Source organism: Myxocyprinus asiaticus, chromosome 3 (assembly GCF_019703515.2).
Source record: "Myxocyprinus asiaticus isolate MX2 ecotype Aquarium Trade chromosome 3, UBuf_Myxa_2, whole genome shotgun sequence".
In the NCBI taxonomy this organism is placed as follows: domain Eukaryota; kingdom Metazoa; phylum Chordata; class Actinopteri; order Cypriniformes; family Catostomidae; genus Myxocyprinus; species Myxocyprinus asiaticus.
Window position 1 is genome coordinate 8,489,431 of NC_059346.1, and position 15,725 is coordinate 8,505,155.

At 40.0% G+C, this 15,725-nt stretch overlaps 1 protein-coding gene across 1 annotated transcript in view; it reads right to left on the reverse strand.

Annotated features, from left to right (window-relative positions):
• LOC127430098 (nitric oxide synthase, brain-like) overlaps nt 1-15,725 on the reverse strand; it is a 115,732-nt gene that overhangs the window by 54,086 nt on the left and 45,921 nt on the right. Inside the window, exons 5-9 of the mRNA XM_051679572.1 lie at nt 9,839-9,984; nt 9,584-9,746; nt 6,870-6,961; nt 3,335-3,476; nt 2,767-2,906 (exon numbers count right to left, since the gene is read on the reverse strand). Of these exons, the coding sequence (XP_051535532.1) occupies nt 2,767-2,906; nt 3,335-3,476; nt 6,870-6,961; nt 9,584-9,746; nt 9,839-9,984 (683 nt within the window). The remainder of the gene's footprint in view (nt 1-2,766; nt 2,907-3,334; nt 3,477-6,869; nt 6,962-9,583; nt 9,747-9,838; nt 9,985-15,725) is intronic.

Sequence of the window (15,725 nt, forward strand, 5' to 3'; positions counted from 1 at the left end):
GGTTCCACACAATGAAAATGAGTTTCCTTAATATAAAATGTTAATGAAGGCTTTACTCAAATATTTACTCAAATTTGTGTTGAATAAACCCAATGAAATTGAGTTAAACTCACTTAAAATGTATTTGTCCAAATAACTCCATTGAACTTTGCAGCTTGCTTCGAGCTAGCAACAATACATATTAACATATTATATATCTTTTTGTTTCCTTTAACAAAGATGGTGATGCTGAGAGTTCACACTGTTCATAAATAAGCCTTTATGCTGATGATCCCTCAGTCTTTGCTTCATGATAAAAACAAAACACAGTTTTATTTATAACATGGTAAATCACCCATCCTCACTCTAACCATTAGCTCCATTCTTCAATCTCCAAAAAAAAATCCACCAAAAGAGAAACTTCTCTAAATACCAACATAACAGAACTTTAAACACTAACAAGTCTCCTACTTGTTTCATTTTATGTGGAAATACATTAAAATAACACTTAATTTCAAAATTTACTCTCCCAATCCAGTCCCATGCAAAGCAGGCTGGGTAATGCAAATTCCCTGCCTGGTTTCAACAATACTTTGATGCAACAAATATTATTCACATTTTTCCAACACAACTGGATTAAGTAAACACAGATGGATTGTACACAATTAAATTAATTTTTATTCACTTTTCGGTGCAGCTGCGAATTAGTAAACCAATAGATACAGATGAACAAATCCAATCAATAAACTTGTTTTTGCATCAACCTGTAATTCCAGTAGCTGCGCAAGTAAATCCGCTCTATCTCTATCTCTCCCTCTCTCTTTCTCTCTCTTGCAGCTGTCAGCAGCACCTTGAGCACTTGTTATATTTCCTGTGAGTGCACGCTTTGTCACGTAGTTACTGAACTTAAGATGTTACATATGTATAAACCTTTCTAAACCTGTTAATTCTACATACAAATGGTGTCATGCAGTGTCTCCGTAAGCAAGTGATGCAATAAAACTGTATTGTTCTTGTTCATAATCAACTAAGCTGTTAACATTGCAAGCACGTGACGGCAAACGCCTTTCATATCTTGGCACTCCCTCATAATGCAACACATTTGCAAGAAAGGCAGAATAGCAAAAATGCTTTGTGTAATGTACCAGCTGTAGGCCTATGGTGAAGAAAGACACTTAAACACCTATTACATCTCTTATCTCCATCTCTAGTTCCATCCAAGGTCGGAAATTAACGGGGGCTCTGGGCAAAAACAATTTCCTTGCAATCTGATATAATTCCAGATACAGTATATCTATTGCGATCTTCATTTAAATTTTTTGCTGAACATTATTTGGACCACCAGCCGTCCATGGTGCAGATATTGCTGAGTCAGTGGCGGATGCTCGTGCCATAAAAGCGCACAGACAGGCACTCCGCTTCTCATGCTGCACATCAATGGTACAATGTAGTTAATAATAATCCTAGCAAAAGTAATATCTGGATGTGTTAAATTGCCTTGATGTTAAATAAAATGTCATTAATGATACAATAATAATTTTACAGAATATTAACCACTTTTGGTGTATGAATCATATCGTTGATGTTCATTGTTAAATGTTTATTTTTGCATTGTTTTATTCATTTGGCATTCATTCCAAATCTGGAGAAATGCTGTAATCTCCTCCTCTGTGTGGGTGCATTAGTTTTGTAGGCTATGTTAATTTAATAGCCAAAATATTTGGAAATATGTGAATGAGGAAAAAAAAGTTTTGTTTCGGTAACAATAAAAGGTTTTGTTTCAGTAACAATACACATTATGCAATGTAGAGATCATGCAACTTTGTAATTATTGAAACATGCCATTTTAAAATTGAATTAAAAGTATTTGGCATAAAAGGATGACAGAGTCATAAGGTTAGTAAAGGTAAAAAATGCCCCCCATTTGAGCCATGTAAGGGAGAATTCCTCCCCAACCCCCCATTTTCAGAAACGCAACGTTTACATTTGGCCCACGGCCCTCAAAAAATTTGGAAGCCAATGATAGGCTTATGTTCAATAATATGGAAATAAACAATATATTTCATTCTAACGCCAGTTTTTGTATTGTCATTTTAATGCTTAACTTGTGCCTTAATAATGTAATGAATTTTAATTTTCTGTATTATTTTTTTTTAAATATATATATATATATATATATATATATATATATATATATATATATATATATATATATATATTATTTATAATTATTTAAAAATAATCATAATGATTTTATCATTATATATTGAATTATTGTTATTTGAGGGCTTTCTCAGCAAATATTTATGTATGGGATCAATTGTGATTAATTTGATTAATTAATCGGCATACCATGTAATTAATTTGATTAAAAATTTTAATCGATTGATAGCCCTAATTTTTACACATACATCATTAGGGTTTCTGGAACCCCAATCATAAAAAAACACTAGAGTCCATCTCAACCGAACATGAGGGTTACAGGCACTTTGCATTAAAAAGCAAACTGAGGCAGGTCTGGAGAAATGGCTAGTTTAATGCCAAATTAGCCCACGTTCCTGAGTGTACTCTCATAAGAGGGATGCTCTCAGTTTGAGGTCCTTGTTACTATGCCTCCTGAAGCTCTGAACACTACAGCCTCTCTGATATGTGATTTCCCTCTGGTATGGATGGTACAGGTTATTGTCATTTTTTTGGGTGGATGAACATTTGAGGTGCAAAGCATTTTAACTGATTACTTGATCCCTAATAGATTTCAGATAATGAGGAATGCCTGGTTCTTCTTACTTTGGATGTGTGATGGGAACTTCAAGTACAAGATCATCTGGAATCTCAAAAAGTTCAGGATCGTTCCCATTGGCTTGGAGAAGAAGGGGCAAAACATCAAAACGGCCTTTTGGAGCTTTCCATCCTTGCTGCATACAGATCTGGAAGTTACAAACAAGCATTACAGACTTTCAGTTTTGGAGCATCTAACAGGGATGTTTAGAGAAACAAAAGAAAGAAAAAAAAATAACTAAGAACCGTCTTGGTCATGTGACATAGGATAAAGTTCTAAGCATTCTATCATTTTGTCAGATTTAATTGGTATTTGACAAATGTTATAGAAATGCAAGCTTGGCAAACAGCTTTGGTGATTTTGTATCTCCCCATTCAAGTGGGTTGGAGTTGTCAACATAATTAATATTCATATGTCATGCTGATAAGATTTATAATGTGCCACCCCTCACTTTTCAGATCATTCCTAAGACCCTGCTTGTAATGTTGACATGCATAAACAAATATGTTGTCATTAAGCTACAGTATTTTGGTGATGCCTGTGACTCCCAGTTGCAGTGTAGCTTTCTCATCTTACCTCAGTAAGCTCCACAGAAGCCGGATCTCCAAGTATTGATCCATCAGGCTGCTTGTAGCCTGCATACCGGATCAACTGGCTGTTCCACACACGGAAGTCATGCTTTTCGTCCATCCGCTGGGGGAAGATGGTAATAGCCGATCTGCACATCATAGACCAAAGATCATTGCGCTAATGCTTTTAGTGGATTTACACTTAATCCTCTAGCTCAGACAGTAAACCCCCTGAAATTAAAACTGGAGTTTTGTGGTCCTTTTAGTCCATGTTTATTACCTTTGAGGCCCTCTAAATGCTATGCACTCCTATAAGTTGACAAAATTAACTTTTGGCAGATGAACACATTTAACATTTACAGTTTTTTCCGGGTAAATTGACCAAAAATATTGATGATTAATCTTGTTCACAGGGATGTATGAGTTTTTATGTAACAAAAATGCATGAGAGAAGCCTGTTCACAGCGGCATGCATATTCACGTGAGAATTTGCATTGTTTTAGCGCTGAACAACACATGTTCTGCGAAAATACCCAAGCCACTGTGAACAAGCTTCTCTCATATCACTCATAAACCTGCAACAGACATCAATATTTTTTATTGTATGCCTTCAGAAGATTTGGAATATGACAGATGAGTCGCATGGACTACTTTCATGACAATTTTAGGTGTAAAATTTTAGGCATATTACACAGAATTTTTAGAGGCATAATTTCAATCCAAAAATTTACCCAAACTATATATTTTATGAAATACAATAAAAATGTGAGAACCCATTTCATTCATTCATTTATCCTTTAATAAAATTCCCCTGATTACAAAAAATCTCATGTGTATCTTTAACCACACATTGTCATATTATGTACAACCAGTCAATAACTGCACTACCTGATTGAAAGTTTTTAATTTCAAATTTGACATGACGGAAGTCATAACTATCGCATCAGTAAGATTAATTCAGTAACCACTCCAACTGATGTATAAGTGTTTATGATTCACTAAAAAGAGTCATCTAAAAAAGAGTCATGTGTTTGGGAATCGCACTAAACTGATCACTTCTGTGTTGTTTTTGATTCACTTAAAAGAACCGGCTCATGAGAGTCATTTGTTCGGAAACTGAACTACACTGCAATGTAAAAAATTGCCAGGAGTTTACAAGATTTAACAGTAATGTCTTACAATAAAATATCATTTTCAGTATTTTACTGTAACACCAATGCAGGCTAGGTCATTTTATGTCACAACACAACAAATTACTGTGACAAAAGAAATTAGAATATCGCATTGCATTATAGGGTTTCGTTTGAAGTCACCATTATGGTGTTTAGTGTTCCCTTTGGATGGGACCTTATTTATTTATAATAATATTCTCCAAGTTGGTGCAATTTTGTTTAAGAAAACAATTTATTGTACTGTGATGTATGAAGAAAATAAGTCAGTTTATTGGTTGAATTTATGTTGAATTGTTATGTCTAGTTTGCACTATATGATGCATTTGAAAGTACAGAAATAATATCCTTTTAAATAAACAGTGAGGAAGGGATGTTTGCTAAGCTAGGCTATAATAGGCTATGCTTGGTTTTATTGCTCATGATCTTTTTATCATGAGTTATCAATCAGCAACGCAAGATATCAACACTCAGTATACAAAACTCGATGATGACAATTAACAAACACTGTAGATAAAAAAAAATACAGATCATCATTATTATTCTACGACACAGCACTGCTACATTACAGTAATTTATTGGTCCTGTTCACTGTGAAGTCACAATATAAAGTTGTCTTTTAATTTTAATGAATTGTAGATATATTACTGTAAAATATATTGTGAAAGTCATGCAACTAATTTACTGTAAACTCACACAATTTTTTTTTGCAGTGTAGTAGCGCTGTATGTTTCACGCTGTGGTTTTAAAAGAACCAGCTCATAAGAGTCATTTGTTTAGAAATCAGAGTACACTGGATGTAAATAAGCACTGTAGGAAACACTTTCAGAGTATTTCAATACGGTGTTTGGGAACTGTTAATGGAACCGGAAGTCATTATAAATCAAAGGGCTCTGGTATTTTTTAAATATTCTATCATATTTTCCATATAATTCTATAAATAATATAATATATTATATTATATCTGAACAAGAACCAGTTCTCGGTTCCCAACCGTAGTTTTGAATGACATGATGGTGAGAACATTATGACCAAACATATAATTTTAGTGTGAACTATTCCTTTAATATCACCTGCCATCGACTAGTAATAGCATGTAGCAAATTATGGTTTTGCCGGGCTGTGATGTAAACTAAAAGCTATTGGATTTTTAATAATAAAGGGACAGCCCTTCAATATATCCCAACCCAACTTCCTGTTTCAACATGAAATACTGCATGTAAACACAGGAATGGAAATTTTGTTTCAAATAATTTACAAGGATTTCTTCTAAATACTGATACAACTAGTTATATCTCCTTACTAATACTAAAGAACTAATGGCAACACTTTACAATAAGGTTCCATTAGTTAACTAGATTTTTTAACATGAATGAACAATGAACAATACTTTTAAAGAATCTTAGTTAATGTTAAAATCAAAATGTACTTATACATTTTTTTAAATAAAACTTTATACATTAATATTAGTCAATGCATTACAAACTAACATGAACTAACAATGAACAATTGTGTTTTTATTAATTAATATTAACAAAGATTAATAAATGCAGTTAAAAAATGTTGCCCATTATTAGTTCATGATACATAATGCATTTACTAATGTTAACAAATGGAACCTTGCTGTAAAGTGTTATCAAACTAATCATATAGCATAGTTTATCAGTATAAGAGTTTCAAGTACTTTTTAAATAAAACTACTAAGGAAAATAAAATAATTACCCATTGCTGAAAATAAATCATCAAACAATGTTAAGTTGCCTTTACTTGTTTTCCAACTTCAACAGCATGCTGAGAACATAAAGTGTCAGTCCCAAGTAATCTAACTAACAAGTCCCCGTCACTCTTAAAATATGACTCAGGATGAGATTTGGGTCACCAGCTTGCCTGCAAAAGCACCGGGAAGCTACCCCTTGCTAACAGGGAAATGTCTTGATATGTCTATGTGTGGAAAAAGTGTAGGAGCCCTCTGTCATTTATTCTGACAGTTCCTGATGATGTAACAAGCGCGGGGGCTTTTGACTGTGCAGTTGTGCAAGTTACAGGCTTATGAGTTGTTTAAAAGCATGTTCTTCTCTTCATATTTTTAAGTCTCCCTTTCCTCACTCCCCTCTCTCGTTAAGGCTGTAATCATTCTGTTAGACTGACATTAATTAAAGCGAACAGAGAGTAAGTGTCATGTATGATTAGCTTTGTAATGTGGCAGCAGTGCCAGTGCTCAGCTCTGCCGTGGCAGGTGCTGTACTGAGGGCTGTGGAACAAGGTGACAAAGAGAGGATAGCAGTGCACACTTTAACAGGGGAAAAGGCAAGGAGCAAATAAAAGGATAAACTTAAAAAAAGAAAAGGAAGGGGTGCAAATGGCCACACTAACCTGAGGTTTCCTTTGTTGGTGGCATATTTGATGTGGTTGCAGATGTAATTAAACATTCCGTGAGCCGTCGTGCAGTCTCGAGCATCGAACACCTCAATGGAAAAGAAATTTGCTTTTTAGGGCAGATGTTTCCATTATCACTGCATTTCTATGTAGTTGCACTGCATTTCAATGGGTGTCACACCATTGTTGCTCTTGTTGAGGTGATGGCAATGGTTTGATGACACAAAGCCACGTGTAGATTACACACTTCACAGTTTCGGCACTCTGAAAATATTAAGTCTCATTCACCAGCTGTGCATATGGATAGATTTATGTGTAAAACCTGTGTTCGAATGTTTTCATGCAGAAATTAAGATTCATCAAAAAGTTAAAATTTAGGATAAAATTTAAAACCATGTCAAACCACATGTACACAAAAAGAACAGACCCTACAAGATGTCTCACTTATTTCTAAGTAAAAACAAAACAAATGATGTGCATTGTGCAGTAGCTTGATTTAGGATAGGTTCTACAAGAAAAATGAAGATGGAAACTTCAGCCTTGTGTATACATTCGCCTGGCACCGCAGCGTGTCCTGCACACATAGTTCTCAACGGCTCGAGGAATTTATACTTGAAGCGCACCATGGTTGCACTCTTCCCCAAATGACAAATGGCAGCACAAAGAAAATATCAGCTAATCCAGAAAAAAACAGTCATGAAGAACTGCTTTGCATTTAACTAGCGAAGTATTCTAATAATAGTTTATGTTCACTACTCATATGCAAGAGGGGAACAAAACACAAAGAACTTAAGAACCAGTGGTAAGCTTTTAACAGTGTCTGTGTGTGGCTAAACTGTCTGTAAGCGATTTTAGCCTTTCTGGAACTTCCACCAGATTAGTCGATGAATAACCACACCCCCTCTTTCCAAAATCCTGCACTCCAAAGACACACACAAACACACTAGAGACCGTTGTGTTGGTGCTGAACACATGTTATTTCACCGTGGAAAACATTGTCTTTTTTTTTTTTTTTTTTTTTTTACATTATTTGCTGTAGTTTTACGCTTTCTCAAAAGCACAGGCACATCTGCCCTGCCCCTTTCCTTGAATTTGTCTGTGACGAGGAGGAGGGCATGGCCAGGCCGTGAGGATGCACGCCCGGCACTGAGTTGCCCAATCAGCGACAAGGGCTCTCTGATGGCACGTCTTCCTCCAGTCCCGGGTTTCGGCACCAGTGTAACGGAGTTCGTTGTAGGGTGAAAGGAGGAAACGTGAGGCTTCAACTCAAAAGGTTAGTCTTTAATAAAATATCACTCAAGAATAGCTTTTCAGCGGGAGAGAGATAAAAGAGGAGCCGGGGATGCCAAAGAGAGAGTGACACACACAGAGCTCCTCCTTGTCACATTGTCCAATTGGGTTAAAGCACTGCACTTACAAAAAGTTACAAAAATTGCATGTGCACGACTGTGCGAAGCCTCGCGAAGGCTTGGCGACAGCCACGATGACATCATTTAGTACATTCAAACCTTCAACAACAAGGGGACGCATTAAATAAAAACCAGGCTTAAACCAGGCTTTAAGTGTGATTTATCCAGTTAGGACATATTTCTGGAACAGCATATCTATAATCCAATTAGATTTTAGGGTTTAAAGGAATATTCCAGGTTCAATACAAGTTAAGCTCAATCGACAGCATCTGTGGCACAATGTTAGTTACCACAAAAATTCCTCTTTTCTTTTTTTTTTTTTTTTTTTTAAAAGCTACAATTTGAGTTAAATTGAATGGGGACAATCTGTAAACATTAAAATACTCACATTTTCAAAAGTATTGCCACAAAATAGTGTGTTAACATGATTTTAGTGTGATAAAATTGCTTTCCAACCTTTTCTGTGTAAAGTAATATACAGTATTACAACTTCGTTGCAATGACGACTTAACGCTGTAAACACTAAATCCCTAAAACGATGGTAAAACGATGATTTAAACAACTTTACAGCACATATAACACATACGTCTTAACAGAAGAAGAATAAGTGTTAGTGCTTTTATAAAATTATAAGCTTCACGTTTCTGTGTTTAAACTCTCCATAAATTGGCACCATTAATTTCCATTGTAAGAGCCTCACTGTAACTTTTTTTTTTTTTGTTAAAGAAAAGGAGAAATGAGTCAAAATTAATTTTGGTGGTAATCAACATTATGCCACAATTGCTGTCGACTGAGCTTAAATTGTATTGAACGCGGAATATTCCTTTAAGTTTAGGAACAGGGTTAGCGGCTTTAAAATTAAACATAAACATTAAATAATGTTTGCAATGCATTTTACTTCTGTAATGTGACATTATTCTAAATTAAACTGAATTTTCAACAAGAAATTTTTTTAAAGTAGAGCATGACTTGGTGTTATCGATCAAGGATTGATTGGATTGTGGGAAGTTTGAGAATTGTGAAAAATAAGAGGGCTAGGTTATGTCAGCTAAAAAGAAAGTTGTTTGTTTCAAAGGTGAAAAAAGTTTTACATTTTAAACATTTATTTTCCTTGGAATAATGTGCACCAAATCATAAATAATAAAACCAGAAATAGTTTTGATTTCATGTTCACTTCACCTCTGATTTTAGAAGTTGGTTATGATTAGGAATATGTTTGATAGGAACACTTTTCCAGTACCAACAAAGGATCCTACTTGGCTAGATCACGTCAAGTTAAGTACTAAAAGACTAGTTAAGTACCTGTAGTTTGGACCATTGGATCCGTCCCACACAGCGAGCTGCATTTCTCCATGCATGTTTGGCCCCATAGATCAGCTCTGTGTCCTTCAATTGATATGTTCCGGAAGTTTCTATTTCTTTTTTGACCTCCTCCAGTCGGTCAACGTGGGCCTTGGAGCCACATCTGCTCAGACAGAGGCCATACATATTTAGGTGAATTAAATTAGCAATGGAAGTTCTGTATTAGAACTCAGTATCAGATTACTGTTGTCCTGCCTTTTGATCGATGTGAAGTACTGGTCGATGAAATCTGTAGCCAGTGGTAGCAGTTCCTCTTTCGTCCGGACTTCATCTGGCTTGCGACTGTGCTGGTTTGGCACCATAACAGACCCGATACAAACACGCTCAGTGCAGATTGGCACCTACCAACAAAAATTCAATGAAGAATAATTTAAACACACTGCAACATTCAGGGAAAAACAATACAGATAGATGCCTGTTTCACACATTTTGCATCTGCAGCATGTGAGCGTTTCAGCAGTGTAATCGCAACAGCAAGCAAGTTTTCACCAGCACAAATTTCCATTCTGGTTCAGGCTGGTTTATGCTGGTTTATGCTGGTCTAGCTGGCGGGCCAACATAGACAAACTTGCACAAACTTGATAGTCATAAAATAAAAATAAGGAAGGGGACCACATTTCCATATCTTTTTTTAAGCAATTGGTAAATATTTCCTGTAACATATAATAGTCATCTGTTAATAAATAGATTTACAGTTAAATTTCCCTGTATTTTGATGTATGAGCTTAGCATGCAATCTATAGCAAAAATAGGCTCAATACTGAGACTCTACTTGTAGTGATGCAATGTAGCGCTGCGCTTCTTAGGGGTCATTCACACCAAAACTCGTTTTATTTTCCGACTGTATTATTTTTTATTGTTTCCAATGTAAACATGCGCTAGACGGACATCTTTGACTGTTGAGCAACATCTCGTGCAGGTGCTCTGCATTTTTTACACGCCGTGTCAACTTAAAACGAATTTTGACTTTTAAAAACTTGTCGAGACACTTGCGTTCTTTTCAATTTGTTGTGTTGCATCTAGCTTTCTTTAGAGCAAGAACTCATTCGGACCCTTTACAAGTGCAGTATGAATACTGTAACCTGTTAAAATGGATGGCGAAATGAAAAGCAAGACATTATGTGTCACTTACGAGCTACAGATGGAAAATGTGTGAAAAAGGCCTTGGCTATCAAGCAACATGACATTTTTGTTTAAGCTGGGTGTTGAACGATGGTTAACATATTCTAATCGTATTCTTCACACAGAGGGCAACGGAAGCAAACATGTGCCCCAAATACACAGTGAGCTTCAGCATTTATCACCATTTCTCTGTTTCAATTATCATATTACTGGGAAATTTATGAAAAACGTATTGCTGTTGAGAACATCGACTGGCTTGAGAAATGGCAGGCTTCATGAGAGCTTGGATATGAAGAAGTGAAGAGACAGGCGGAAGTTGGCCATCGCCTTGGTCAGTATAATAAGATTAGATTTGAAGTGAACTGTCACTTTGTGTAGCTGCTAATATGTTCATTGCCTTAGGGGTGGAACAGTGAAGACAGAGCAGAAAAATAACATCCTGCCCTGGCTAGTGCCATTTAATTGAGGGCAGTCTCATTTTTATATCCTAATCCGCCTATTTGGTCTTGTGAAGCATTTGACCCATGACCTATAACAGTTTTTAGAGTAACCCAGCCTAAACTAACCTAGGTAATCACGGCCATGACTTGCCCCGGAGCAAGAAGAACTGACCTTGCCAAGCCTCAGGCTTTAGGCTGACTCTGTACAATTAGTGTTGGGAAGCTAATTTAAAACTGCAGCTTTCCAGGGTACAAACTACTCATAATTAAAATTTGTTAAACTACAGTTGAGCTGAAAATGTATTTATAGCTTTATATAGCTTCATTACAATTAACCATAACAAAAAGTAGTTAAAAGGTTAGATCACCCAAAAATTAAAATCAATATTTAAGTCCTTTTAATATAAATCTCCACTTTTACTTTCACATTCTGCTTCTTTTGTTTTTGGTGATTTGCATTTTTCATGCATATTGCCACCTACTGGGCAGAGAGGAGACTTTATGGTGAAAAACGGTCTTAAGTATTGATCTGTTTCTCACCCACACTTATCATATCTCTTCTGAAGAGATACACTACCGGTCAAAAGTTTTGAAACACTTACTCTTTATATTATTATTATTATTTATTTATTTTTTCACATTTTAGAATAATAGTAAAGTCATCAAAACTATGGAATAACTTAAATGGAACTTTAGGAATTATGTTGTGACTAAACAAAATCCCAAATAAATCAAAACTGTGTTATATTTTAGCATCTTCAAAGTAGTCACCCTTTGCCTAGAATTTGCAGGTGTGTACTCTTGACATTTTCTCAACCAACTTCTTGAGGTTGAGAAAGCCCAGGGTGATCCCTGGCATGCTTTTTAAACAGTATTGAAGGAGTTCCCATCTATGTTGGGCACTTATTGGCTGCTTTTATTTATTATTTGGTCCAAGTCATCAATATCAAAAACTTTTTTTTTATTATTACATTTTAGTTTTATAATGAAATAAATTTATATGGTGGCACAATTATATTTTTGTCTACAAAACGAATTTCAAACATTTAAGCATATGCCTTCAGATCAAAAGATTTTTAAGATCATGAGAAACATTTCAGTCAAGTGTGTCAAAAGTTTTTACCGGAAGTGTATATTCCACTGCAGTCTTATGGATTACTTTTATGCTTCCTTTATTTACACTTTGGAGCTTCAAAATTATGGTTCCCATTCACTTGCATTGTGAGGACCTCCAGAGCAGAAATATTCTCCTAAAAATCTTTGTTTGTGTTCTGCTGAAGAAAGAAAGTTATACACATCTGGGATGGAATGAGGGTGAGTAAATGATGAGAGAATTTTATTTCCCTGTCTGTCACTCACTCGACGTTGTGTCGATGTAGTGACACTAGGGGTCGCCCTTAGGAGCCCCAAACACCTCTGATCTTTGAGAAAAGGCCAATGGGAATTGGCCAGTGGAATTTGCATGCCACTCACCTGGACATACGGGTATAAAAGGAGCTGGCTTGCAACCACTCATTCAGATTTTTTCTTCGGAGCCAAGCGGATGTGTTTCAGTGAGCTGAATTCCTCCGCCGATCTATTCACCTCGAAAGCTGTTGGATTTACGGTGCATTACAGCGGTTTCTCCCCCTCTTGCACCAGTAGTGTGCAGAGAACACCCCTGGCGCTTCAGCAGCTAAAAGAGTATATTCTTCCTAATAAAAGAGTATATTTTCCTACTAAAAGAGTGGCACAGATGGAGCGTCTTTTTAAAGATACCTTTCCATCTGTGTATAATTCCTGGTTGCGGTCGCTATCTCTCCGCTTCTGACAGCCACGATCACGGTCTCTCGTCCAGTCTGACACCGAGGACTTGACTGGGCTCCCACCCCTGGGTGCGGTCGCCCAGTTGCAGGCTGACGTGGAGACGCATGCTTGCCCGGGCGGCTGCGAGCATCAAGCTGGAGTGGAACCCTCCACTCCCCCCTGAACCCTTGCGGCTCGATGATTGGTTCCTGGGCTCAGAGCGCCGCTCACGGCCATGCCCCGCCCTGGTTCCTTTCTTCCCGGAGGTGCATGATGAGCTCACGAAATCGTGGTGGGCACCTTTCACTGCCCGGGCCTGATTTATGGGCTCCTCTCCTCGCACTACCCTCGACGGTGGGGCTGTCAGGGGGTACGCGCCGATTCCCCTGGTGGATTAGGCAGTTGCGGTGCACTTGTGCCCGCAAAATGCCACCACCTGGTGGAACCGTCCGAGAGTCCCGTCCAGGGCCTGTGGGTTATGTCGTCACTGGCGACTAAGGCCTATTGTGCCACTGGACAGGCCGCCTCCACCTTGCATGCCATGGCTCTCCTGCATATGCACCAAGCCAAGGTGCTGAGAAAACTACACAAGGATAGTTCTGACCCGGGATTGATGCAGGAGCTGCACTCGGCGACCAATCTCGCCCTCTGGGTGACGATGGTCACGGCACAGTCTCTCGGGCGGGCGATGTCCACCCTGGTGGTCCAGGAACACCACATTTGGCTCAACCTGGTCGAGATGAAGGAGGCTGACAAGGTTCGATTCCTTGACGCCCCCACCTCCCAGGTTGGCCTATTCAGCGACACCATCGAGGACTTTGCCCAGCAGTTCGTGATGGTTAAGAAGCAGACGGAGGCTATCCAGCACCGGCTCTACCGTAGCCCGCCCCAGGAGGCCAGCCCCGGTGTGGAGCCACCTGCAGGAAGCAGACGCCACCCGTCTCACGGCCCACCGCTAAGAACCCGAGGAAGGCTTCGAAGCGTCCCTGAGATGGGCGACCCAGGGAGATGGAGACCCGCTACAGATCTGGAGCTGGTAAACAGACCACTCCAACCCCAGGTGGAGGGCCGGGAGGAGAATCCTTGTTTTCCTTTTCTTATGATTTCGCCGCACACCCAAAGGGCTGCGGTACCCACATTTCCAAGAAAAGAACAGATTCCTCACTTCCTGGGTCACACATTCGGTGTCCACGGCCGTCGCTATCACGACCGCTGGGCACCGCACCTTTATGGCAGGCATGGCGCTCTGGAGGCAGGCCCCCAGCCCCAGCGCCCAGCTGTGGCACAATTACACCCACGCCAGAACGGTTGTGACAGGCCACGAGGACAATTTCCCTCCTCCCCCGTCCTGGACCGGTCCTATGGTGGGTATACGGAGCCAGGTAAGTGCTTTGATGTCCCCAGACTCAGCATGGTCACGGGTTCAGGGCTCAAGCCCCCCCAACGTGGTGCCTCAGGCTCCACCCCGCCGCAAGGCCCCACCCGCTGGTACGTCTGATGCGATTGTTCCCTTGGTCCCCCTCGCCCGGAGCTTGGGGTTGTGGCTTGAGCTCCCCGACCTGCCGTGGTGGCTGGACAGGACCGTCTGACTCGGCTATATGATTCAGTTCACCAGGCGTCCGCCCAGGTTCAACAGCATCCACTTCACCTCTGTGATGGGCGAGAACGCCGCTGCCTTGTGTGCGGAGAGAGCCTGTCCCTCCTGCCGAGATGATGAAGGGGTTTTACAGCACCTACCTCGTCGTACCAAAGAAAGATGGTGGGTTGGGGCTAATCTTGGACCTGCGAGTACTGAACCGGGCCTTGCACAGACTCCCGTTCAACATGCTGATGCAAAAATGCACTTTAGCGAGCGTTCAGCATCCAGATTGGTTCGCGGCGTTAGACCTGAAGGACGTGTACCTCCACGTCTCAGTTTTACCTTGACATAGGCCCTTCCTGCGGTTTGCTTTCGAGGGCTGGGCGTACCAGTACAAGGTCCTCCCCTTTGGTCTGTCCAAAACAGGTAGACCTGTTGGCTTCCCGGGAATCCTCCCACTGCCCGCTCTGGTATGCCCTGACTGAGGCTCCCCTCGGCACAGATGCACTGGCACACAGCTGGCCCCTGGGGCTACGCAAGTATGCGTTCCCCCAGTGAGCCTACTTGCACAGATGCTGTGCAAGATCAGGGAGGACGAGAAGCAGGTCTTCCTAGTAGCACCTTACTGGCCCACCCAGACTTGGTTCTCAGACCTCAAACTCCTTGCGAAAGCACTCCCCCCCTGGCAAATTCCCCTGACCTTCTTTCTCAGGGACGCAACACCATCTGGCACCTGTGACCAGACCTCTGGAATCTCCACATCTGGCCCTTGGATGTTATGCAGAAGACCTAAGTGGCCTACCGCCCACGGTGGTAGACACGATCACTCAGGCTAGGGCTCCCTCTACGAGGCGCCTGTATGACTTGAAGTGGTGTCTATATGCTAAGTGGTGTTCTTCCCGACGCGAAGACCCCCAGAGATGCGCAGTCAGTGCTTTCCTTCCTGCAGGAGAGGCTGGAGGGGTGGCTGTCCACCTTGAAGGTGTACGTGGCCGCTATAGCGGCGCACCATGATGCAGTTGATGGTAAGTCTCTTGGGAAGCACGACCTGGTTATCAGGTTCCTTGGAGGCACGAGGAGGCTGAATTCTCCCAGAACGCATCTCGACCCCTCGTGGGACCACTCCGTCGTCCTTCGGGGCCTACGGGAAGCACAA